The sequence below is a fragment of the Myotis daubentonii genome, chromosome 13 (genome assembly GCF_963259705.1).
Source record: "Myotis daubentonii chromosome 13, mMyoDau2.1, whole genome shotgun sequence".
NCBI classification, from domain to species: domain Eukaryota; kingdom Metazoa; phylum Chordata; class Mammalia; order Chiroptera; family Vespertilionidae; genus Myotis; species Myotis daubentonii.
The window spans coordinates 7,874,989-7,902,806 of NC_081852.1; the positions used below are offsets into that span (position 1 = coordinate 7,874,989).

Here is a 27,818-nt window from a genome sequence, read left to right on the forward strand (position 1 = left end):
AATAAAGGAAAAATACCACATGATCTCACTCATTCATGGACAATAGAGACCATTATAAACTTTTGAACAATAATAGATACAGAGGCAGAGCTGCCTCAAACAGATTGTCAAACTGCAGCGGGAAGGCCGGGGAGGGTTGGGGGGCAGGAGGTAGGGGGGTAAGAGATCAACTAAAGGACTTGTATGCATGCATATAAGCATAACCAATGGACATAAGACACAGGGTGATAGGGGAGGCTAGGGGACTGTCTAGGGCGGGGGGATAAAATGGATACATATGTAATACCCTTTGTAATACTTTAAGCAATAAAAAAAAAAAAAAGAAAAAAAAATCATGAACATGAGACCCTCAACACAAGCTCCAATTTGAAAACGTACATTAACCAAACCGGGTGAGTGGGGGATCCACATATCTCATATGAATCTATCATTTAACATTTTAGTGACCCTGATGCGTTCTCTTTTGGCTCCTATAGTTCTCATGAATTAAGTTAAGTCAAGCTGTAAAGCAATGCAGACCTTATGATTCCAGAGACTGTGAGTCACCAATGGAAAGAGTCCCAAACGTTTAAATTTCCACTGACCTCCAAACCAGAGGTTCAAAATCTAGAGAGATAAAGACATTAGCTGTAGCCTTATGAAATATTCAAGGCTGCTGGGCTACTTTCATTTTATTAGGAATTTGCTACAAGCTCCTTACGACAAATTTAACAAGGATACTTTAAATCTTTTAAGCTTTGAAGAAAGATCCAGCAAACAGATTAGCTATGAAGAAATTCAATTTGGAACTGGAAGCTAAGGAGTAATGTGTTTATATACATTTAGTATTGTATTACCAAAGAAAACAAAAGGCTATTATGGAAGATCACAATCTTTACTGGTTATTAGTTAAAGAAATATGTTCTGATTTCAAACAATGGTTACAACAACTTCTTACCTTACATCAGCTTTTGCCAAACTCTTCTAAAAAACACTAATGTTTCATGAAATGTTTACAGAGATTCTGGTGGGGGGAGGGGGAGGGAGATTTGAGAGAGAGAGAAAAAACAGAAATAATCCTCTAATAATTTTGTTTTAAAATTTTTAATATACAAAAAACTATACTTGATACAGTTATTGGATAAGCTGCCCATAATAGTATGCCTCTCTCCAAAGGCCAGAAAGTCCACAGACACCACTTATGTATTTAAACACTGATGGTCAAGTGTGCATAAACATACAATTAGAGTGTTTTACACTATTTAATGACATGATTTATGCTAGAATTTTTGCCTAGTAATTTCAACATATTATGTTTTAACTTTTATCACATAATAAAGATATGAGTCAAAACCTGAAAATTTTGCTATAGCTGGTTTTGCTCAGTGGATACAGCATCAGCCTGCAGACTGAAGGGTCCCAGGTTCAATTCCGGTCAAGGGCACATGCCGGGGTTGCAGTCTCGATCTCCCAGTAGGGGGGGGGGGTGCAGGAGGCAGCCGATCAATGATTCTCTTTCATCACTGATGTTTCTATCTCTCTCTCCCTCTTCCTTCCTCTCTGAAATCAATAAATATATATTTTTTAAAAAGAACCAGCAGCTCTTCCTTAAAAAAAATAACTTGAAAATTTATTCTAGCCATTACTTTATATGTGTGAAATTATTTTTTCGGGAATCTAATACAAGCTTATATTTGTTTTTTTCTGAGTTTTTACTGATGTTCTGTCAATAATGATAATTTTTTAAATTTCTCATGAGTTTAAAAAATGTTATTTAGTTAAAAACATGTATACATTACACACCTCAATTTTGGAGACAATAAATTCTGATGTAACTGTTTTTAAAATTCAAAACTTCACATGAACTCTGAAGGAAAAGATGACGTAAGTATAATTTGCTGTACTTAGTTTGAATCCTTCAAAACTCAGTATTATGACCTGCATTTACCTTTTAAAATTTTACTAGTTCATAAGCAAAAATGTAAGTTCATTACAGATAGATTTATACACCCTCGTTTATAGGGGGGAAAAAAACTTTACACAACCTTTCTTGTTAAGTCATAGGACAACATATACTAAGTATTTTAGTAAAATACTGCACAATTTATAAGTTGCAATAAAGAATATTGTTGCTGCGAAGCTGGGCGAGTGCAGCTGCAGCTAATTTGTAGCAGGTCGGGGTTCCAGTCCCCCCTCATCTTTGGCGGTGAGAGCCGGCCCCAGACCAACCTTGGGCATGTGAAGTTTGTCTTCAACGGCTGTAGTGGTGCAGCGACCTGATTTCTAAGTGCAGGCCTGTATCTCCCAGGATGCCCCAGAGCCAGTGCACCTGGTAGACAGCGTCAAACCACATCATAACATCACCCAACCACCTCCACAGCGACACAATCACGGGGGCAGACTCAGTGGGTACCACAAGCCTAATGAAGTAAGCCCTGCTCTGTGGGGAGGACCCCTGCACAGAGGATCATCCACAGTGGTCAGTGGTGGCAGCCAGTCCTTGCAGCAGATTGGCCTGGGAGTTAAATCCCGCCCATTGATGTGCTAAGAGCAATCAAGGCTCAACTACAACAGGAGGATCTACACAGCCCATAGGAGGAGTGGTTGCACAACTGGAGTGCCCAGCTTGGGGAATCAGGGAGGCTGAGCCACGGGACTCTACAGGACACCTACCATAATAGGTCACTCTACCAAGCACGGGAGACATACCAGCTCTACCTAATACACAGAAACAAACACAGGGAGTCTGCCAAAATGAGGAGACAAAGAACACATCCAAAATGAAAGAACAGAACAAAACTAGAAAAAGAACCAAAGCAGAGATAGCAATCTGTCAGATGCAGAGTTCAAAACACTGTTATAAGGATGCTCAAGGAACTTAGTGAGAACCTCAACATCATAAAAAAGAACCAGTCAGAAATGAAGGATGCACTAACTGAAATGAAGAATAATTTACAGGGAACCAACAGAAGGGTAGGTAAGGCCAATAATCAAATCAATGATTTGAAATACAAGGAAACAAAAAACACCTAATCAGAAGAGCAAAAAGAAAAAAGAATCCAAAAAATGAGGATACTATAAGGAGCTTCTGGTACTACGTCAAGCATACCAACATTTGCATCATGGGGATGCCAGAAGAAGAGAGAGCAAGAAATTAAAAACTTATTTGAAAAAGTAATGACAAAAAAATTCCCTAACTTGGTGAAAGAAACAGACATACAAGACTAGGAAGTGAGGAGAGTCCCAAGCAAGATGAACCCAAAGAGGCCCACACCATGACACATTATAACTAAAATGCGGAAGGTTAAAGTCAAATAGAGAATCTTAAAAGCAGCAAGAGAAAAGTACTTAGTTACCTACAAAGGAACTCCCATAAGACTACCAGCTGATTTCTCAACAAGAACTTTGCAGGCCAGAAAGGAGTGGCAACAAATATTCAAAGTGATAAAAAGCATGGTCCTACACCTAAGATTACTCTACTCTGCAAAGCTATCATTTAGAATAGAAGGACATGAAGTTTCCCAAACATGAAAAAGCCAAAGGAGTTCATCACTACCAAGCCAGTATTATATGAAATGTTAAAGGATCTTCTTTAAGAAGATAAAAAATATGAACAAAAGAGGCAATAAATACGTATCTGTCAACAAATGAATCTTTAAAAACAAAGCAGCAGAACAGAAACAGACTCATAGATGGAAAGAACATTTTGATGGTTGCCAGATGGGAGGGGGGTTGGGAGGAATGGGTGGAAAAGGTGAAGGAATTAAGAACTACAAATTGGTTGTTAAGTACAGCATAGGGAATATAGTCAGTAATATTGTAATAACTATGCTTGGTGTTAGATTGGTGCAGGATTTATTGGGGTGACACTTAGTAAGTTATATAATGTCTAATCACTGGGGTGTATACCTGAAACTAATATAATATTGCATGGCAACTGTAATTGAAAATTTTAAATGATTTAAATAAAAAAATTTAAGTAAAAAAAAATATTGTTTATATATAACTTGAGGTATAGATGTCATGCTCTATGTACAAAAAAAACTTTGTGGCTTCCAAAGAAGAATATATTAATAGCCTCACAGTGGTAGCAAAACTTTCTACTTTAAACTATAAATGTTTCCATGTTTTATTTTTAAATGCCCTCTCATTCCTGTACTTCCAAATCTCACTCTGCACTGTGTCAACCACAAAATGTAATTTTTAAAAAATATTTTAAAATTGATTTCAGAGGGAGAGAGCGAGAGAAACATCAATGATGACAGAGAATCATTAATCGGCTGCCTCCTGATGGCCCACACTGGGGATCAAGCCCACAACCCAGCATATGCCCTGACCAGGAATTGAACCATGACCTCTTGGTTCATAGGTTGATGCTCAACCATTGAGTCACACCAACTGGGCACACAGATGTAATTTAAAAACGAAACAAACAACAACAAAGAAACACCCTCACTTTGTTATTTACGGCAGCCTTATAGATAAATCAACAGAAATTAGGAAATAAGAGGCCTATTCATTCCTAGCTTTTCTATTCCAGACATAAAACTAAACATGGAAAGAAAAATAATCCAGTCATTAAAATGTTGTTTCCTTTGACCACTAACACTTTGCTGTAAAATCTTGCCATACAAATAAATTTTAGCATTTAAGGATCTCTACATTGAACAAATTAATATTTACATTTATTGTGAACTATATATTCAAAAAGTACATAAAATCTACATGTATGACCTAATGAATAATTATAAAGCAAACATCTATTTTTAAGCTACCATCCAAGTCCAGCAATAAAAGCCAAGATCAGAGAAACAGAGGTCATCTCTCTTAAACATACTCCCACACCCATCTTTAATCACTGTGGCTTCAATGTGCTCTGTAAGTTCCAGAAGTTCATTCACCGAAAATAAAAATAGTGCCACAGATGTTGTAAGGTGGAAATATTTAAAATACCCATAAAATACATTAATAGAAAACATTTTCTAATATATAGAACATTTTGTTAAACTTTCCTGTGGAAAATGCCAGCAATAAGTGTATCGATCTATTTAGAATTCAAATTATTAAAGTGTTTGAATTTAATTTTGTGGAACACCACACAGGAGAGCCATAAAACACAGATTATTTGTTCCTAACACTTCCAACAGCTGGCAGTAAAAACCAATGTCAGCACTCAAGATGGGAAAAAACACTAAATAATGGCCATTTCGACTCAGTAGCACCTAAATATTTAACTATAAATTACAAAATAACACACTGATCTTTGTGATCTTCGCTGGGCTCTGACAACATAATAAAAGCTTAGGCAATACTCCTCAGTTCCTTCCCAAATAAGAATGCTCACATAGCAGGATTATCAGGATTCTGATCTCTGACTTCTTGTACTAGATACTAGTGTATAGGTAATAACTGTAACATGTAATCACACTAAATGTTTATATTAATGCTTCTTATTTTAGGTAGTTCGAGTTACAAAACCTATTACAGAATTAGCCAAAGCAAGGTTTTAAGGGGGTAAATATTAACAGCTCCAAAAATAAACTTAATTGTAAAATATTTAAATTGATGTCTAATTTAACTTCCTTTTTTATCTTTAGCAAAGCAAGCCACTCAGAGTTCAATGTGACTTTTCCAAATACTGTTAATAAACAACATTTAAGAACCCCTTTTGAAGAAGTACTCTGACTCCAAAATGTGGACACAGATAATGCAAAACAATATGATTCATTTATAACTTAAAATCTAGCCAAATAAATTGTTTCCCTTGCACTAAGGATATTTCCTTCCTCTCCTTCCAACATATATGTCTAATACTTACTTCTCACTAACCACAACTGCCTGGGCAATGTTATTCCTGTGGGCCATGAGACAGTAAGCTCTATATAATACCTTTGGTGATTTGATGGAAGGAAAAACAAACAACTGTATTACACACTCAAGGTCTTCTGTTACGGACACTGACAATGATAGAATTAAAAAGTTACAGGGAAGAAAATCCTTGAATTTCTAGGTATTCTTTCACAAATAGATTTCCTTAAATCTCTAACACTGGAATGGCTGAGCAAATGATATAACAATTTGATGGAATATTATGCAACCATTAAGAAAAAAAATAAAACTATGTAATATAGATTTTATAAAATATTTAATAATACTTTTACATCTGGGTGTAACTATGAAATATTATATATCTGAGCAAAACATAAATAAAGTTAATAACAAATGAGTAAATTACATTGTGGGGACTCCTCCAACTGTCCATCTACACTAATAAAAGAGAAAAATGGTAATTGGCGTACGACGATACCCTTTTCATTGGCTAATCAGGGCTATATGCAAATTAACTGCCAACTATGATTGGCAGTTAACTGCCGACTAAGATTGGCAGTTAACTGCCAACTAAGATTGGCAGTTAACTGCCAACAAGATGGTGGTTAATTTGCATATGTAGGCACAATGCAGGGAGGCGAAAGGGAAAGCAGAAAGAAGCCCCCTGCCACTGACAGTGATCGGAAACCCAGGGGGGAGCTAAGAGCTGCAGGGCAGGGCAAAGGCGGCCCTGGGGCAGCCTTTGCCCTGCCCCCCAGCCATGATCGGAGAATCAGGTGCCTTTGCCGCCCTGGCCAGTGATAGCAGGAAGTAGGGGTGGAGCCAGCAATGGGAGCTGGACACGGTCGAAGCTGGCAGTCCCGGGAGCTAGGGGTCCCTTGCCTGGGCCTAAAGCGGAGCCCATGATCGCGGGGCCGCTGCAGCTGCGGGTCCCCGCTGCCCGAGCCGTACGCCTCAGCCAGAGGCGTCAGGCCTGGGCAGGGGCGGAGCCTGCAACCGCGGGGAGCTGGGGGTGCCCTGCCCAGGCCTGACACCTCTGCCGGAGGCCTCAGGCCTGGTCAAGGGGCCGATCCGGTGATTGGTGATCGGAGGGTGATGAGGGTCAACTCCTCTGGCCGAGGCATCAGGCCTGGGCGGGGGGCTGAGCCGGGGATTGGGGGGATATGATGGTCCCCTTGCCCAGGCCTGAAGCCTGGGTCAGAGGCGTCAGGCTTGGGCGGGGGGTGGAGCAAGCGATCAGAGGGAGATGGGGGTCCCCTGCCCAGGCATGATTCCTGGGCCAGAGGCCTCAGGCCTGGGCGGGGGCCAGAGCCAGTGATCGGGGGGAGGTGGGGGTCCCCTGCCCAGGCCTGACGCCTCTGTCAGAGGCGTCAGGCCTGGGCAAGGGGCTGATCCTGCGATTGGAGGGTGATGGGGGTCAACGCCTGAGGGCTCCCAGTATGTGAGAGGGGGCAGGCTGGGCTGAGGGACACTCCCTCCCCACACACCCAGTGCACGAATTTCGTGCACCGGGCCCCTAGTATGTTTATAAAATAAATAGAAATTAGACGGTCAAAAATGCAATGACTCCACTCTCTGAAAACTATAAAACTATCATCAGCACCTTAGTAGTCACCTCATATTTATGACCTACACGAAACATACCAACCTTGCCATGTATTACCCTTCAGGAATGCTTCTGTGCAAGGTCACCAGACAAGGGGGAAACAAGGACCTGTCTGTCTGAATAGTCTCATTAAAAAAGTGGGGGGTATCTCAGAGCAAGGTAACAGAAGTATTTTAACCAATGGCATGTTGTACTGCCATTACATGATATCAAATTTAACATTACTTCATACCAAAATTAATAACTGTCAAATTTAATCCCAGAAAATTACAAAATGCAAATAGAACACCTGTATTTTATAATTTAAGTGGAAGATTATATCAGTTTGGTCAACTTTTCATTGCATCAAAAATTACATCTTTTTTAAGAGAGATACCCAGAGTCAAGGATATTCTGATACAGGCATAGCTTCTATTACTTACTTTAGGCCTACCTATAAACATCACATGGGTCAAAAGTTCAATTAGGTGCCTTGAAATCACCGGTCCTATCTCAAGATGCAGAGTTACCATAATTTGGATTCTATGTATATGATAGTTAAAATTGCTCTTCACAATGAACTTTTTGCAGAAATGAACTAACTGACCCTAAAATTCATATGGAAATGCAAAAGATCCCAAGTTACCACTATAAACTAGAAAAAGAACGAAGTTAGAGGATTCACACTTCCCAATTTAAAACTTACTATAAAGCACCTGGCCAGCGTGGCTCAGTGGTTGAGCATCGACCTAAGAACCAGGAGGTCACAGTTTGATTCCCGGTCAGGGTACATGCCCAGGTTTCGGGCTTGATCCCCAGGAGGGGGGATGCAGGAGGTAGCTGATCAATGATTCTCTCTCATCGTTGATGTTTCTATCTCTCTCTCCTTCTCCCTTCCTCTCTGAAATCAATAAAAATATATTTTAAAAAACTTACTATAAAGCTATAGTAATTAAGACTGTGCAGTAGTGATACCATTGTAATAATCTGGTTATTATTTAACAAAAAGGAGAAAGGGAAGACTAGATAATATAGGCATGCCATTTATACAGCTTTGCTAATTTAACACTCTCCAGGTATTTTCGTAAGAAGATATACAAATGGCCAATCAGCACAGATTGATGGGGGAAGGTACTGGACAAAGGCAGTATAGACTCATGCCCAGTAAGGGTTTGAGTGACCTGGGAAGGTGCCTACCTGTCTGCCAGTCACACCTGGGAATAAATTAGTGGCCAAAATAGGCATGGCCACTGCAAGGGTGTGACACCTGAATATTTAAACTCCTGGACAAAGGAACACGCTCTCTGAATTCCTGCCTCTCCTGCTTGCCTGTGCTCCTCTTGCAGTGGGCATGCTCCACTGCATACTCCTAGTGCTCATACTGAAGTGTAACCCAAATAATGGTTTGGTGGACTTTAATTTACCTGAATGCTGAACTAGACCCGGTTGCAACATGCAACAGAAGCTCTGGACACTGGCCTTGCTTTTGGCTCGAGGGCTGCACCTTTTTCAGGACTGGTTTAAGGGGCATGGGACTTAGCAACCCGAGAAATATGACTCCATGCAAATAAAGCCTTTTACCACACCTCATTCTCCCATGGGGGCTTCTTAAAGTGCTCATTTCAGTGGTAGCCCAAGAGCCACCCCACTCCTCTAGCAAAGGAGAAATTTTATTCCCCATTAACAGTAGTGACATAAACACAGACACACAGATCACTGGACCTAAAACTGAGAGGCCAGATATAAACCCTTCTGTTTATGGTCAATTTAAAAAGGTGCCAAGGCAATCAATAGGGATAGAAGAGTCTTTTCAATAAATGGTGGGACAATCAGAGATCCACATGCAAAATAATGAAATCGAACCTCTGCCTCACACCATACATGAAAATGAACACAAAATGACTATTCACATGAAAAACAATAAAACTGGGTCTCTAATTTACCTCAATGTGGGGTTGGGAGAAGAACAGATAAAGGAAAGAACTTATATACTTACTAGTGGCCTGGTGCACAAAATTCCATGCACCCTCTCCAATCAAGGACCCCCTTGGGCGATGTCCAACTCACATTCTGGAACCACTGGCTCCTAACCGCTCACCTGCCTGCCTGCCTGATCTCCCCTAACTGCCTCTGCCTGCCTGCCTGATTGCTCCTAACCCCTCTGCCTGACAGCCTGATCTCACCCCAAACTGCCCTCTCCTGCCGGCCTGACCTCGCTCCTAACTGCTCTCCCCTGCTGGCCTGATCATCCCTAACTGCCTCTGCCTGCCTGGTCACCCCTAACTGCCCTCCCCTGCCGCCCTGATCTCGCCCCCAACGGCCCACCCCTACCGGCCTGGTTGCCCCCAACTACCCTCCCCTGCCAGCCTGATCTCACCCCCAACTGCCCTCCCCTGCCGGCCTGATTGCCCCTAACCCCCTGCCAGCTTGATCTCACCCCCAACTGCCCTCCCCTGCCGGCCTAATCACCCCTAACTGCCTCTGCCTCAGCCCCCACCACCATGGCTTTGTCGAGAAGGAAGCTGGATAACCGGAAGATGGCCAGTTGACCCGGTCTAATTAGCATATTACCCTCTTATTAGTATAGATAGGTTATATAGGATAGAATTGCTTAAATGTGGGGAAAAGCCTTTTTCATCAGGAGGAGATGCTCTTGGCAGATAAAAATACATAATCCCTATATCTGGACAGATAGCCAGCCATATACTGCCAAACCAGTCATTAAAAAATTGAACTGCTTTCTTACACCTTACACCAAACAGGTGTTGCCCTTAAAACCCCTCCTCAGCCCCCACCTTAGGTTCTGCCTTCACAGTTCACCCAGATTAGGTTCTAATTGGTCGGCTTCTATGTCAGTCAGCGTCAAAAGCTTCGCCTCCTAGGCAGCCATTGGCTCCTCACAGTTCACCCAGAATTGGTTCTGAATGGTCGGTTTCTATGCCAGTCAGTGACTCGGGGCCTATCTCCGGGCCTGATCAGAGAGGCAGGGCTGATCAGCAGCCCCCGCGGCTGCTGGCGAGGCCCAGAGAGAAAGAGAGGCGCGGCTGCTACTAAAGCCAGAGAGAGAGAGAGGCAAGGGCTGATCAACAGCTGCACAAAGGCTGCGAATCAGGCCTTGCTTCTGTCTCCAGGTCTCTCTCCGGGCCTGATCCACAGCCCCCTCGGCAGTCAGTGCTGGGTCAAGGCTCCTAAAGTGGCGGCAGTCAGTGCTGGGTTGCCACGGTGACCCAGCACTGACTGCAGGACTGACTTCCCGTGTTCAGTCATCTGTTCGGTCGTTTTGAACATTACAGACCCTGGCTCTTTATATATAGACTAGAGGCCCGGTGCACAAAATTTGTGCACGGGTAGGGTCCCTAGGCCTGGCTGGCAATCAGGTTCCCTGCCTCCCCGCCTCTCCCCTGCTCCTTCCCTCGCCACCAATTGGGTCCTGCCAGCCAGAGGGAGGGGCTGTGGGAGGTTTCAATCGCCAATTTGGAACATGCAGGAGGCAGCCAATCAACGATTCTCTATCATCATTGATGTTTCTATCTTTATTTCCCTCTCCGAAATCAATCAAATATATATTTTTAAAATGCGAGGTTTTTAGAGGGAGAAAGGTAGGGCAAGGGAGCTATTTAAAAAAAAAAGGGCAGGGGAGCATTTCAGATCTTGTTCACATTTCAAATAGGGTAACATAAGGTGATCCTCAGGGGGTGACAGGTGAGGAGTGGCAGTGGGCAGAGCAGGGCACTGAGGGCTGAGGAACAGGCTGTAATGACTGGGAATGTCTGTAACAGTGACACTGAGCATGTGTTGGGACCATCGCTGGGATCATTCATCCCCAAGAGGTTTTGATTCCGGACGGGAGGAGAAACAGAGAGATCAGTGGGGCTTTCTTGGCCTAAAAGGCGATGTGGATGGCAGGAGCGGGTTGCCTTGCTTCCCTACAAATGTAAACAGTGTAATTGAACATGGACATCAGTCAGCGGCCAAATCAATGCCCAGCCAGCCCTGGTGGCTGTGTCCTGCCATTCTCTAGCTGCGCTGCAGCGCTATTAGCTGAGGAGGCTGAAGCCACACCCCCAAGTGCACAGAGTATATAAAAGTGTGGGCAGGAAGTCGGAAGCCAGAAGCTGGAGCTGACGTGGCACAGCCCAGCAGTGCTGCATCTGCCAGGGAGCAGGACAGGTAGCAGCTGTCTGCACGACTGGCTTTGGAGTCGGAGGGGTTGCACTTCCTGCACGTCACTGGTGAGTCACCGTGAGCCATGGGACCAAGGGGCAGCGGGGTGGGGAGGCCCGTCATGGTGGGAGTGTGGTCCTTCGTGGTGCACCAACTAGGCCAGGCAGGGCCTGGGGAGGCTCTTCCCTCCTGGAGCCACTCTTCCCAGGGTGGCAGCATCTGGCCGCTTTTTTTTCCCCCAGATTTTTTTTTATTGGAAAGCAAGCCCTGGGTTTGCGGTTCCTGGGATCCCTGGGCCATAGTGTGCACCTCCAGGCCTCGCTGTGCCCCCCTCCCTCTCCTGCATTGAGTGTCAGCCCAGCCTGCACCCTCTTGCAATCCAGGATCACTTGGGGGATGTAGCAGTACACCAAGAGGCAGGCAGCCAGGGAGGATCCCGAACAGGGGCCAGGTGCCTCATGGCTCATGCTCATCCAGGCTGTTGCACCTGGTACTGCTGCTTGGTAGTGCTGCCACAGATCACCAGCCATGAGCCCAGCTTCTGGCTGAGCGGTGCTCCCCCTGTGCCTGGTGCAGGGATTCGTGCGCTGGGGGGGGGGGGGGGGGGGGGGGGCATGACCTGCAGGGATCGGCCCAATGTGGGAGCACTGCTCATCTCGGTCAGCCAAATGACACTCCCACAGTGGGAGTGCACTGACCACCAGGGGGCAGCTCCTGCATTGAGCATCTGCCCCCTGGTGGTCAGTGCGCATCATAGCGACAGGTCAACTGGTCATTCTGGTCATGCCGCCGTTTGGTCGCTGGACTTTTATAATACAGACTAGAGGCCCGGTGCACAAAAATTTGTGCACTCGGAGGGGAGGGGGGTCCCTCAGCCCGGCCTGTGCCCTCTTGCAGTCTGGGACCCCTCAGGAGATAATGACCTGCTGGCTTAGGCCTGCTCCCGGGTGGCAGAGGGCAGGCCCAATCCCTAGGTGCAGCCCATGGTCGGGCTCAGAGCAGGGCCGATTGGGGAGTTGGGGCGCCGCCCCCTGTCATACACAGAGCAGGGCGATCGGGAGGTTGTGATTCCACCCTCAGTCACGCTCAGGGTAGGGCCGATTAGGGGGTTGGGGCACCGCCCCCTGTCACACTCAAGGCAGGGTCGATGGGGAGGTTGCGGCGCCACCCCCTGTCATGCACAGAGCAGGGCCCATCTGGGGAGTTGGGGCTCTGTACCCTGTCACGCACAGAGCAGGGCCAATCAGGGGGTTGGGGTGCAGCCCCCTGTCACGCACAGAGCAGGGCCCATCAGGGGGTTGGGGCACCGCCCTCTATCACCCACAGAGCAGGGCCCATCAGGGGGTTGGGGTGCCGCCACTCTCACACTCAGGGCAGGGCCGATGGGGAGGTTATGGCTCTACCCTGTTACACACAGAGCAGGGCCCGTGGTGGGGGGGGGGGGAGGTTTGGGGCGCCGCATCCTGTCACACACAGAGCAGGGCCGATCAGGGGGTTGGGGCGCCGCACCCTGTCACGCTGATCCCAGTGCCAGGAGGCCTCGCGGCTCCACTGATCCCGGTGCTGGGAGGCATATTACCCTTTTACTATATAGGGTAGAGGCCTGGTGCATGGGTAGGTGCCGGCTGGTTTGCCCTGAAGGGTGTCCCGGATCAGGGTGGGGGTCCCCACTGGGGTGCCTGGCCAGTCTGGGTGAGGAGCTGAGGGCTTTTTTCAGGCGGGGGGTGACTGAAGCTCCCAAGCGCTCCTTTTTTTCTTTTTTTCTTTTTTTTATTCTGGGCCAGCTTTAGCTTTGAGGCTTGGCTCCAGCTCTTAGGCCTCCGCTGCTGAAAGTAGGTTTCTGGCCTTTGCTTACAATGTTGCGTTCCTGCTGGCTGAAGCCTGGCAGGTTTCTGGGGTTTTGTTTAGCTTCTATGTTTGTTACATAGTTGCTTGCAGCTCAGAGGCCTGGAGCGGCAGGCGGGGAACATTGGAGTCCTCCGTCACTGAAGCAAGCAAGCCTCATGTTAGTTTCAAGTTGCCTGGCTGCCGGCCGCCATCTTGGCTGGCAGTTAATTTGCATATTGCCCTGATTAGCCAATGGGAAGGGTAGCGGTTGTACGCCAATTACCATGTTTCTCTTTTATTAGATAGGACTAGAGGCCCAGTGCGTGAAATTCGTCCACAGGTGGGGTCCCTAGGCCTGACCAGTGATCAGGGCTGATAAGGTTACCTGCCTCCCCGCCTCCTCCTTCCCTCACCGCCCGCATCCGCCACCACCCACTCCCGGTTCCCTGTCCTGGCACCCTGCTGGCTGGGCAGAGGGGCCAACCGCCACCACGGTGGGCGGGTGGGTGGCGGGCTAATCGGGGCCTGCCAGATGGGGGGAGGGAGCGACTGGCTTTGGAGTCGGAGGGGTTGAGCTTGGCACCCCCAGGAAAGGGGCTGTGTCTGCTGCCACCCACCCTCAGTTCCCTGTCCCAGCCTCGGGGCCCAACCCTGATCAGGCGATCGGGGCCTGCCGGCCAGGGGGAGAGACCGGGAGGTTGGCCTGCAGGCCCCATTGGCGACCAGGGCCTGCAGGCTGGGGGCAGCTCCTGTGTTGAGCATCTGCCCCAATGGTCAGTGCCCGTCATAGCAACCGGTCATTCTGTCATAACGGTCGCTTAGGTTTTTATACTAGTATATATAAATATGCATAGCCCATGGGCATGAGCAATAGGGTAGTGAAGAACTGGGGGGAGGGGTTGGTTAGGGGCTGGGAGCAAAGGGATAAAGGAGAGAATGGAAGTTATCTGTAATATTATCAACAGTAAAAAAATGTATTTAAAAAGAAAAATTAACTCAAAATTGGCCCTGGACCTAAGTGTAAGACCTAAAACCATAAAATTCTTAGAAGAAAACATAGAAGTAAATCTTTGCGATCTTGGATTAGATTCTTAGATATAACACCAAAAACAGAAACAAAAGAAAAAACTAGATAAATTAGGCTTCATCAACATTAAAAACTTTTGTGCTTCAAAGGCCACCACCAAGAAAATGAAAAGATAACCCACAAAATGGGAGAAAATATCTGAAAATCATATATATAAGAAACTATAAACATAGCAACCAGAACATATAAATCAATAAGAAAAGACACATAAATTTGTTAAAAGGACAAGGTATTTGAATGGATATTTCTTGTAAGAAGATACACAAACGGCCAATAAGCACATGAAAAGTTCTCATCATTTGGCATTTGAAATGCAATTCAAATCACAATGAGATACTATTTCACACCAACTAGGATGGCTAAAATAAAAAGGACACATTAAAAAATGATGGGGTGAGAAACTGGAACCATTGTGCATTGCTGATAGGACTGTAAAATGATGCATCCACTTCGGAAAACAGTTTGGCAGGTTATTAAAATGTTAAACAAAATTACTGCATAACTCAGTAATTCCTAAGTACATATACCCAAGAGAACTGAAAACATGGAAACAACCCAAATGTCCATTAACTGATAAGAGGAAACAACATGAGTATATTCACCAAATGGAATATTACTAAGCAATAAAAAGGAATAAAGGAGAACCAAGATGGCAGTGTAGGTAAACACTGGTACACGCCGCCTCCCACAACCACATCAAAATTACAACTACAATACAGGACCAACCAACATTCAGAAAGGCCTGAAAGCTGGCTGAATGGAAGTCCTACAACTAGAGAAGTAAAGAAGAAAGCACATTGAGACAGGTAGGAGGGCGGAGGCATGGGACAAGCTGGTCTGACAACCACGTATGGAGGTTTTTTAATCAGGAGGGATATTTTGGCTACAGAGGCCTCCCATGAGGAGGAAGGAATCCCAGCCCCAGATCAGATCCCAGCCCAAGGTTCCAAAGCTGGGAAGAGAAGTCCTCATAACTTTGGGCTGTAAAAACCAGTGGGGACTGTGACACAGAGGCCACAGAAGACCCAGGCAGTCTGTAATAAAGGGCCAGCATACGAACTAACATGGACTTGATCCCTCTGAGTTCCAACACTGGGGCAGCGGTTTGGGTGGATCCAGGGACATACAGGGAGGAACTGGATTGTTTAGTATCGGAGCAAGAACTTGGGGTGGCTTTCTGCCAGACAGGGGTCTCGCATGAGTCACTGTTTCTATGCTGAGAACTTCCCTATTACAGAGATGACTGGCAGCCATATCTGAGTTTCCATCAACATGGTTCACACTGTTTGCTCTACCCTGGTGATTGTCTGAGACCCCAACCCATCCAATTTGCAGCCCCACCCAAGCTGTTTTCCATATGAATGACCTGTCCTGGCTTAGGCTTCAGACTTTCCTAAAAGCTCTCAAACAAGCAGCAGCTGGTATCAACGTGCCCCTTACCTATCATTAAGAGGCCCAAGACCTGCCACTTGAAGCAGCCTGCCTTGATTCCAAGCTTGGCCTCTGCTGGGCACGTCTAAGCCCAACACAAGTAGCAGCCATCTGCAGATCTCTCTGTAGCTCCTGCCGGGTGGTCCCAGGCAGTGACTGACTTTGCACCTCCTGGGAGGCCCCAGAGCCAGTGAACCCGGTGGAAAGCTTCAAACCCTATCAGATTACAACTCTACACATCCACAAGCGACACACTCAAGGGGCAGACTCAGTGAGTACGAAATTCTCCCTGAAGCAAGTCCTGCAACATACGACCGTCTCCTATACAGCAGCTCTTCCACTGTAGTTGCAGCTGGTACTCACAGCCAATTGGACTGGAGGTCAATTCCTCCCAGTGATGCCAACAGCAATCAAGTCTCAACTACAACAATACTGTTCACACAGCCCACACAGGGGCACACCGAAGAGTGCCCAGCTCAAGTAACTGGAGAGGCTGAGCCACTAGGCCCTACAGGACACCTACTACACAAGACCACTCTACCAATTCCAAGAGACATAGCAGCTCTACCTGATACATAGAAACAAACACAGGGAAGCAGCCGAAATGCAGAGAAATGTAACAAATGAAAGAAATGGAACCAAGCAAACTACCGGATACAGAGTTGAAAACAATGGTTATAAGGTTGCTCAAGGATCTTAATGAGAGCTTCTAGAGACTTAGTGAGACTTTCAAAGACATGAATAAGGACCATTCAGAAATTAAGCATATACTAACTGAAATAAAAAATAATTTGCAGGGACTCAACAGCAGAGTAGAAGATTCCAAGAAACAAATCAATGGTCTGAAATATAAGGAAGCAAAAAACACCAAATCAGAAGAGCAAAAAGATAAAAGAATCCAAAAATATAAAGGTAGTGTAAGAAGCCTCTGGGATAACTTCAAGTGTACCAAAATTCGCATCATGGGGATACCAGAAGGAGATGATAGAGCAAGGTATTGAAAACCTATTTGAAGAAATAATGACAAAAAACTTCCCCTACTTGGTGAAAGAAACAGACTTACAAGTCCAGGAAGGGCAGAGAGTCCCAAACAAGTCGAGCCCAAAGAGGCCCATACCAAGACACATCATAATTAAAATGCCAAGGATTAAAGACAAAAAAGAGAGAAAGAATGTTAAAAGCAGCAAGAGAAAAGCAGTTAGTTACCTACAAGGGAGTGCCCATATGACTGTCAGCTGATTTCTCAACAGAAACTTAGCAGGCCAGAAGGGAGTGGCGAGAAATATTTAAATTAATGAATAGTAAGGACTTATAACCAAGAATACCCTACCTAGGAAAGCTCTCATTTAGAATTGAAGGCCAGATAAATAACTTCACAAACAAGAAGAACCTAAAAAAATTCATTACCACCAAACCAGTATTACATGAAATGTTGAAAGGTATTCTTTAAGAGGAAGAGGAAGAGGAAGAGGAAGAGAAAGAAGAAGAGGAAGGAAAGAAGGAAGGGAGGAAGGAAGACGAAGGGGATGAAAAATGTGAGCAATAAAATGGTAATAAATACATATCTATCAACAATTGAATCGAAAAGTCAAAATAAACAAACAAGGAATCTAATGAACAAAATTAATTGATGAATAAAATAGAATCAGCTGCTAAAAAGAAGTGTTTCTTTAGTTTTCCAGTAGGTGGCGATGAAGCACAAGTTTTTGTTTCTTTTGAACTGTTCTGGCTTCTCAGATCTCTCCTGAGCTGTGGAAAATATGGTGCCCTGTATTCTCTTGGCAGGTGGGCATCTCCTTTGTGACCAGTTCTCCTCTGTCTCAGGGCACTACCCCTGTGGGTGAATGTGGCGGGGGCAAGGGGAGCGATGGAAACATGGAAAAGACTGATGAATGTCATAGGAGAGGGGGAAGAGATTAACCGAAGATCGATCTTATATGCATACTAGAGGCCCGGTGCACAAAAATTTGTGCACTCTGGGGGAAGGGGGGGGGGGGTCCCTCAGCCTGGCCTGTGCCCTCTTGCAGTCTGGGACCCCTCAGGAGATAATGACCTGCTGGCTTAGGCCTGCTCCCGGGTGGCAGAGGGCAGGCCCAATCCCTAGGTACAGCCCCTGGTCGAGCTCAGAGCAGGGCCGATTGGGGAGTTGGGGCGCCTTCCCCTGTCATGCACAGAGCAGGGCGGATTGGGAGGTTGCGATGCCACCCCCAGTCACGCTCAGGGTAGGGCCGATTGGGGGGTTGGGGCACTGCCCCTTGTCACACTCAAGGCAGGGTTGATGGGGAGGTTGCGGTGCCACCCCATCATGCACAGAGCAGGGCCAATCCGGGGGTTGGGGTGCTGCCCCCTGTCACGCACAGAGCAGGGCCCATCAGGGGGTTGAGGAGCTCCCCCCTGTCACTCACAGAGTAGGGCCGATAGGGGAGTTGGGGCACTGCCACCTGTCACACACAGAGCAGGGCGAATCAGGGAGTTGGGGCGCCGCCCTCTATCACCCACAGAGCAGGGCCGATTAGGGGGTTGGGACGCCACCACTCTCACACTCAGGGCAGGGCCGATGGGGAGGTTACGGCTCTACCCCATCACACACAGAGCAGGGCCCGTGGGAGGGGTGGGGGTTGGGGCGCCGCCCTCTATAACCCACAAAGCAGGGCCGATCAGGGGGTTGGGGCGCCACCACTCTCACACTCAGGGCAGGGCCGATGGGGAGGTTATGGCTCTACCCTGTCACACACCGAGCAGGGCCCATGGAGGGCGGGGGGGGGGTGTGTGTGGCGCCACACCCTGTCACACACAGAGCCGCAGGGCAATCAGAGGTTGGGGAGCTCCCCCGTGTCAGGCACAGAGCAGGGCTGATCAGGAGGTTGGGGCACTTTCCCCTGTCACGAACAGAGCAGGGTGGATAGGAAGGTTGTGGCCTCGCCCCCTGTCACACACAGAGCCGCAGGGCGATCAGGGGGTTTGGGCGCTGCCCCCTGTCACGCTGATCCCGGTGCTGGGAGGCATATTACCCTTTTACTATATAGGATAGAGGCCTGGTGCATGGGTGGGGCTGGCTGGTTTGCCCTGAAGGGTGTCCTGGATCAGGGTGGGTGAGGGGATGATGGCTGTTTGCAGCTGGTCACACTCCATTCGGGGTGGGGGTCCCCACTGGGGTGCTTGGTCAGCCTGGGTGAGGGGATGATGGCTGTTTGCAGCTGGTCACACACCCTTCAGGGTGGGGGTCCCCACTGGGGTGCCTGGCCAGCCTGGGTGAGGGGCTGAGGGCTGTTTGCAGCTGGTCACACACCCTTCATGGTGGGGGTCCCCACTGGGGTGCCTGGCCAGTCTGGGTGAGGGGCTGAGGGCTGTTTGCAGGCTGGCGGGTGACGGAAACTCCCAACCACTCCTTTTTTTCTTTTTAATTCTGGGCCAGCTTTAGCTCTGAGGCTCCAGCTCTTAGGCCTCCGCTGCTGAAAGTAGGTAATCGAAACAATGTATAACTCCAGCTCTGACTCCAGCTCTGAGATCCCAGCTCGCTGAAAGCTGGTTTCTGGGGTTTTTTTTTTAGCTTCTATATTAAAATGTTTCAAACTGCAGGCTCAGAGGCCTGCAAGGCAGGCGGGGAACGTTGGAGTCCTCCGTCACTGAAGCAAGCAAGCCTCATGTTAGTTTCAAGCTGCCTGGCTGCCGGCCGCCATCTTGGCTGACAGTTAATTTGCATATCTCCCTGATTAGCCAATGGGAAGGGTAGCGGTCGTACGCCAATTACCATGTTTCTCTTTTATTAGATAGGATAGGCATTACCTATGGACACAGACAATAGGGTGGTGTAGGCCTGGGGTAGGGTGGGAACTGGGTCCAGGAGGGCAAAAGTGGGACATCTGAAATACTCTCAACAATAAAGATTTACCTAAGTAAATAAGAACCTAAGATTCCCATTTCTATATGCTCTTTTCTCCACCAGAAATTTGCAAAGTGTGGTCCCCGGACCAGAAACAGCAGCAGGAGCAGCAGCAGCCACCCAGGAATCCATTAGAATGCAAAGTCTCACACAGCCCAGCCCTAAATTTACTGTGGATGTCTTTATGGAGTTACCTTCTGCACTCCCTGCAGCCCCAAGGAGCAGAGATACAGTGTGCGTGAGCCTTCCTGCCTGAGGGTTTGGTACATTCTGCAGATAAGCTCAGTGACCGAGGTAAACACGTAGGGCAGAGATTCAGCCCTGGTTGTCTGGTGGGGGTCATTGCCAAATGCAAGGTATAAAAAAACAAAGTGTGGGTGAGGGTGTCCTGGTCACCTTCCCTTATCCTTCCAGAGTTCACCTCCCCTCACCCTCCCAAAACCAGAAGCGGGCCCCAGAAGAAGCGGTAGCAGTGAGTGCCCGGCAACAGGGCATATTATCTGCAATGCAGTCCTGAGAACTGGAGAGGCAGAAGCACTTTTCTCTGAGCACAGGGGCAGCATGCCACAGCTAATCTGGTGGCAGGGGTGGAAATACAGAAGTGAGGCAGCTGAGGTCTGACAGTCACCATTACTGGGGAGAAAACAATGCCAGAAATGCACCAGCTGGCTTCACCCACCTCACCCAGCCACCACCCATCTGGGCTGAGCCCAGTGGGGGCACCTGGGATACCACTGGCAGCATCTGGTTGCAGGGGAGAGTGCTGGAATTTCATGGGCTAGGAACCCCATCACCACCTGTTCCCACATTCTCCTGCAGGGGTGGTGCCCTGAGACCGAGTAGAACTGGTCACGGAGGAGATGCCCACCTGCCCAGAGAATACAGGGCACCATATTTTCCACAGCCCAGGAGAAATCTGAGAAGCCAAAGCAATGCAAAGGAAACAAAAACTTGTGCTTCACTGCCACCTACCAGAAAACAAAAGAAACACTTCTTTTTAGCAACCTACTAAATAAAGAATGCCATTCTTAAAAAAAAAAAAAAACCCACAGATAACATTCCCATAGATGTGTAGGCAGAGAAAGAATTCATCAAATACAATGAATAACCAAGGTAATGAGGCAGCTCAAAAAAAAAATAAAAAAATCTCCAGAAAGTAAACTTAAAAACATAGAAATATGTGTTATTTATTTATTATTATTGTTATTGTTAATTCTCACCCAAGGATATTTTTTCCAATGATTTTTAGAGAGAGTGGAAAGGAGAGAAAGAGAAATATCCATGTGAAAGACACATTGATTGGTTGCCTCCCGCACACACCTGACTGGAAGCCAGGGTTTGAACCTACAACCCAGGTATGTGTCCTTGACTGGGAATTAAACCTGTGACCCCTCAGGTGTAGACCAATGCTCTAACCACTTAGCTCACCATTAAGGGCTATTTAATTATTTTTTAATCCTCAACCAATAATATGTTTTTATTGATTTGAGAGAGAGAGAGAGAGAGAAAGAAACATTGATCAGTTGCCTCCTATACACTCCCTCACTGGGATCTAACCAAAACCTAGGTATGTACCCTGACCGGGTATAGAACCCTCAACCTTTTGATGTACAGATGACAATCCAACTAACTGAGCAAGCTGGTCAGGGCAAAAAAACATGATTTAATTAACAGAGAATTGAAGAGTGCAATTACGAAAAATCTAAACAAGATACAAGAAAACTCAAAAATAAAATCAACAAAAAGACGAATACTTTACTAAAGAGACTGAAACTTTAAAAAAGAACCAAATAGGTAAAAATCTCAATAAAAGAGATGAAGAATGAACTAGTGAGCATAGGAAACAGAGTTGACCAGATGGAAGAAAGAATTAGTAATACAGTAGAAATCTAGACATAATGCAGATTTAAGAAGAGAGAGACTTGGGGGTAAAATCAAAACAAAAAGAGAAAACTCAAGAAGTGACTCCATCTAAAAGAGCAACACAAAGAAGAGGAACACACCAAGACACATCATAATTAAAATGCCAAGGGCAAAAGACAACGAGAGAATCTTAAAAGCAGCAAGAAAAAAACAGTTAGTTACCTACAAGGGAGTACCCATACATCTGTCAGCTGATTTCTCAACAGAAACTATGCAGGCCAGAAGGGAGTAGCAATAAATATTCAAAGTGATGAATAGCAAGAACCTACAACCAAGAATACTCTACTCAGCAAAGCTCTCATTTAGATTTGAGGGTCAGATAAAGAGCTTCACAAATAAGAAAAAGCTAAAGGAGTTCATCACCACCAAACCAGCATTACATGAAATGATGAAGGATATTCTTAAGAAGAAGAAAAAAGAAAGAAGAAGAAAGAAGAAAGAAGGAAGAAGGGAGAAGAAAGAAGGATGAGGAGGAGAGAGAGAAGGAGGAGGAAGAAGAGGAGGAGGGATAAAAAATATGAACAATAAAATGGTAATAAATACATCTCTATCAACAATTGAATCTAAAAGTCAAAATAAATTAACAAGAAATCTAATAAGGAGAGAACCAAAATGATGGCATAACGTATATACCTGTACATGCTGCCTCCCACAACCACATTAAAACTACAACTAAAAGACAAAACGGCTATCATCCAGAACCATGGAAAAGCTGGCTGAGTGGAAGTTCTACACCTAGCAGGAAGTAAAAAAGTGCATTGAGACTGGGTAGGAGGTGCAAAGGTGCCAAGAGCAGAGGTACAGAGGCGCGTGAAACGGGCTGCAACTGGGTGCGTGTTTTTTTCAATCGGAAGGGAGATACAAGCTCCCAACTGCTTTGAACTCGTTTCCGGCAATACTCTGGGGACCCAAACTTCTATGGGGAGAAACTGGACTGTCTGGCATCGGGTCAAAAAGCGAGGGTGGCTTTCTTGCAAAGCTGTTTGCAGGGATCATTGTTACTGTGGGGGCGCGGGACTCGGGACGCGGAGACGGCTGATGGACAGCCATCGCTGTTTGCTCCGCCCTAGTGATTCTCTGAGACCCCGCCTCACCCAATTTATAACCCCACCCAAGCTGTGTCCAGGGGCGCAAATGAATCGCCTGTCCTTTCACAGCCTGACCTAACGAAGTGCAGCTGGGTCAGAGAGCTCCAAAACTTCAAACCCCAAACAAAGAGGAGAAAACTGCAGATCTTGCTGTAGCTCCTGCTGGGTGGACTCACACAGTGGCTGATTTTGCACCTCCTTGGAGATCCAGGAGCCAGTATACCCAGTGGTCAGATATCAGATTACAACTCCTCACATCCATAAGTGACAGACTCAAGAGGCAGACTCAGTGAGCACCAAAGCCCCACTGAAGTAAGTCCTGCCCCATAAGGGTGTCTCCAGCACAGCAGTTCTTCCACTATAGACACAGCGGGTCCTCGCAGTCAATTGGCCTGGAGGTCATTTCCTCTCAGGGATACCAAAAGCAATCAAAGCTTAACTACAACAAGACTGTGCACCCAGCCCACAAAAGGGTGCACCAAGAGTGTCCACCTCAGGTGATTGGGGAGGCTGAGCCACTGGGCCCAATAGGACACCTACCACACAAAGCCACTGTATCAACTCAGTGAAGCAGTCAAAATGCGAAGACAAAGAAACAGGTCACAAATGAAAGAAATGGAGTAAAGCAAAACACTGGATATAGAGTTCAAAACCACAGTTATAATGTTACTTAAGAATCTTCTAGAAACCTCTGGGAACTTAGTGAGACCTTCAAGGATCTTAAGAAGAATGCCAAAAAAAAAAAAAAAACGGAAAAGGACCAGTCAGAAATTAAGCATACACTGACTGAAATAAAGAATAATATACAGAGATCCAACAGCAGACTAGAGGATCCCAAGAATCAAGTCAAAGATTTGAAATAGGAGGAAGCAAAAAACACTCATCCTGAAAATCAAAAAGAAAAAAGAATCCAAAAAATATGAAGACAGTGTAAGGAGCCTCTGGGACAGCTTCAAGCATACCAACATCTGAATTATGGGGGTGCCAGGAGAAGAGAGAGAGCAAGGTATTTAAAACCTATTTAAAGAAATAATGACAGAAAACTTCCCCAACCTGGTGAAAAAAATAGACTTACAAGTCCAGGAAGTGCAAGAGAAATCCAAAGAGGACCACACAAGACACATCATAATTAAAATGCCAAGGGCAAAAGACAAAGAGAGAATCTTAAAAGCAGCAAGAGAAAAACAGTTAGTTACAATTCTCCCCGTGTAACCAAGATTGCTATCATATTCAGAAACAAAGATGGAAAACCTCCTTTTGAAAGGAATTTGCTCATTCATTGCAAACCAGATCCCAATAATCCAAATGCCACTAAAATGAAACAAATCAATATCCTGTTTCCTACATTAGATGCAATGACATATCCTATTCTTTTTCCACATGGTAAAAAAGGCTGGGAAACAGATATTGCATTAAGACTCAGAGACAACAGTGTAATCGACAATAATACTAGACAAAATGTAAGGACACGAGTCACACAAATGCAGTATTATGGATTTCATCTCTCTGTGTGGGACACATTTAATCCTATTTTAAATGCAGGGAAATTAACTCAACAGTTTATTATAAATTCATATTCAAAAATGGAGGCCAATCGGATAAATTTCATCAAAGCAAACCAATCTAAGTTGAGAGTTGAAAAATACAGTGGTTTGATGGATTATCTCAAATCTAGATCTGAAAATGACCATGTGCCAATTGGTAAAATGATAATATTTCCATCATCTTCTGAGGGTAGTCCCAGAAATATGCAGCAGCGATATCAGGATGCTATGGCAATTGTAACAAACTACGGCAAGCCCAATTTATTCATAACCATGACATGCAACCGCAAATGGGCAGATATTGCAAACAATTTACAACACTGGCAAAAAGTTAAAACAGACCTGACTTGGTAGCCAGAGTTTTTAATATTAAGCTGAGTGCTCTTTTAAATGATATCTGTAAATTCCATTTATTTGGCAAAGTAATAGCTAAAATTCATGTCACTGAATTTCAGAAACACGGACTGCCCCATGCTCACATATTATTGATATTAGATAGTGAGTCCAAATTACGTTCCTCTAATTAATTCCCTTTCAATGTGCATGAATTTCGTGCACTGGGCTACTAGTGTATATATATATATATACACACACATACATACATATATATATATATATACACACACACATACATACATGTATATACGTGTATATTTATATATCTATATATCTATATATCTATGTATCTATGTATCTATGTATCTATATCTATATCTAATCTATATATCTATATATATCTATATATATCTATATATATCTATCTATAGATAGATAGATAGATAGATAAAAGCCTAAGTGACTGACCAGTCGCTATGATGCACACTGACCACCAGGGGGCAGACGCTCAACACAGGAGCTGCCCCCTCGTCGTCAGTGCGTTCCCACAGTGGGAGTGCTGCTCAGCTGACCACCGGGCGCCAGACACGGGGCTCACGGCTGGCGAGTGCCGCTGCAACGGCGCAAGCCTCTCCCTGTTGGGACTGATTGGACATGAGCCAGTGGCAGGCACAGTGGGGCTGGGATGAGTGGGAGCGGCAGGCAGGAGCAGCAGGTGGCATTAGACTGCCAGTTTCAGCCCAATCCCCACAGGCCAAGCAAAGGGACCCCACCAGTGCACGAATTCGTGCACTGGGCCTCTAGTATAAAAATATAGGACATATTCAAAGTTCAATAATTACTCTCTATTAGGTAAATCAAAGTTATGTAATATTGAAAATACTTCAAAATGTTTCCATTTCAAAAATTATTATTTCTATTATTTGTAAATGAAGCATACATAATATGAATGAATCTGAGAAAAAAATTTTCAAGATTGTATATAAAGTATCTTTCTTTGGGAGGCTTACTTAGCAAAAGTATACTGGCAGTTTCTTCTAAAACTGAAAATACACTTATCAATTTGACAAACACACTCTTGGGCATTTATCTCAGAGAAATAAAAATGTATGTTCATGTAAAAACCTGCGCACAACAGTACATGGTAGATTTGTTGTAACAGCCAAAAACTGGAAACAACCCAAATGTCCTGAAATATGACTATGATTAAACAAATTATGATATATCAGTGTCATGGAATACTACTCAACAATAAAAAGGGTAACAAAATTATAGAGATGGAGAAGATTAGTGGTTGCTAGAAGTTAGGAGGGTGTTGGTATGAGCACTGTGGTTCTTGTATGTGATTTAATCTCACGCTGTTTTATTTTGTACAGTAACATGTTGCACAGGCTTGTAGCCTAAGAACAATAGGCTATAAGAAATAGCCTAGATGTATAGTAGGTTATATCATCTAGGTTTGTGTAAGTATAAAACATCTATGATGTTCATACGACAACAAAATCACCTAAAGATTCATTTCTCAGAATGTATCCCATTTGTTAAGTGGCACATAACTGTATATGTATCTGTGTGTGTGTATGTGGGGGGGGGGGGGTGCATGTATGTGCGTGTGTGTGTGTGTGTGTGTGTGTACATAAACTAAATACAACCTAGATGTCTGAGAATATGGGAATCATTAAAATCTCAAAAACTAGTTATAAAATATGCAGCTACTGATAATGTTGATACTGGTACAAAATTATAAAAAAAAAAGAGAATAAAACAAAATTCAAAATTAGTTCCTATAAATGCATATAAAATAACAGGAAATGTTTTTCACAAAAATAAAAGATAATTGTGTTAATGTGACAGAATTCCAGATATTTTTCTTAAACTTTTTTATAGTTGTCACATTATTTTCACAGTTAAAGAAATAAGCATACTCTTACCTTATCCCAGAAATCAACCAAAGCTGTAAAGTCCCATTTCTTAGAATATGCTACATTGTATTTCAGAATAGCATCCTATGGAAAAAACATAAAGAAAACCTCATCATAGAGTCAAGTGAATTATCTATGAATAGACTGTCTCCTTAATGAACTACTTTCAGTAAATTTCTTAATGCTGGACAAACTTCCTCCTACCATTAACTGTTCCACATAAGTAGCTATGAACCAATAGAATGCATGCTAACTTATTATTTACTTAAGAAATATGAGATTAGATAAGTCAAGGATTAAGGGAAAAACATAATTATTCTAAAGCATACCTTCTAAATAGAGGTAATTAATACAAATTAAGTAGACAAAAATTAGATATTGGGGATTAAAAAATAAAATATTATGATTTCTGGACATTAAAAGGGTCACACTATGTATACAGATATACAGTATATTTACAGTATTAAAATTTCAGTCCAGCCTGTGTGGCTCAATGGTTGAGTGTCGACCTATGAACCAAGAGGTCACGGTTAGATTCCTGGTCAGGGAACATGCCCAGGTTGCAGGCTCGATCCCCAGTATGGGGCGTGCAGGTGGCAGCCAATCAATGATTCTCTCTCATCATTGATATTCCTCTCTCTCTCTCTCCCTCTCCCTTCCTCTCTGAATTCTCTCTCTTTCTCTCTCTCTCTCTCTTTCTCTCTCTCTCTCTCTCTCTCTCTCTCTCTCTCTCTTTCTCTCTCTCTCTCTCTCTCTCTCTCTCTCTCTCTCTCTCTATATATATATATATATATATATATATATATAATTTTAAGGTCATAGGGACAGTAAATTAGGAAACAAATATGAGAAAAGGATCCCTGATGGAAAGGGCAATAATAAAAAAATAATTGAGAGACATTGCCACAAAGCACAAAATGGTATTTTTTCTTTATTATCCACTATTTTTATAAGCTACATATTAATAGTTATCTTCCCCCAGCAGTTCACACAAACTAAGGATTTATGTAGAATGAAAAGTTAAAGTAGTTCGCCATCTACTGGTATAACATTTAACTGTCGGAATAGGCAGTACTTTATAACTGTTTAGTCGTATTAAAAATAAGACAACAGTCCCCAAAACAGAGACACATGCTGAACCCCACGTCACCAAACCAAACTTAATTACAGTTTTGGCTCTCCCACAAACAGAATCTTAAACCAGTCAATCAGGAATCACC

General features: G+C 44.7%; 1 protein-coding gene across 4 annotated transcripts in view; it reads right to left on the minus strand.

The window, feature by feature from the left end:
* PARG (poly(ADP-ribose) glycohydrolase) overlaps positions 1 to 27,818 on the minus strand; it is a 182,060-nt gene that overhangs the window by 123,828 nt on the left and 30,414 nt on the right. For all 4 annotated transcript variants that reach the window (XR_009448338.1, XM_059662103.1, XM_059662102.1 and 1 more), the window contains exon 7: positions 26,608 to 26,682. Coding sequence is in view for 3 of the 4 variants with exons in the window: in XM_059662103.1 (XP_059518086.1) it covers positions 26,608 to 26,682 (75 nt within the window). In the remaining variant the exon portion in view is untranslated. The remainder of the gene's footprint in view (positions 1 to 26,607; positions 26,683 to 27,818) is intronic.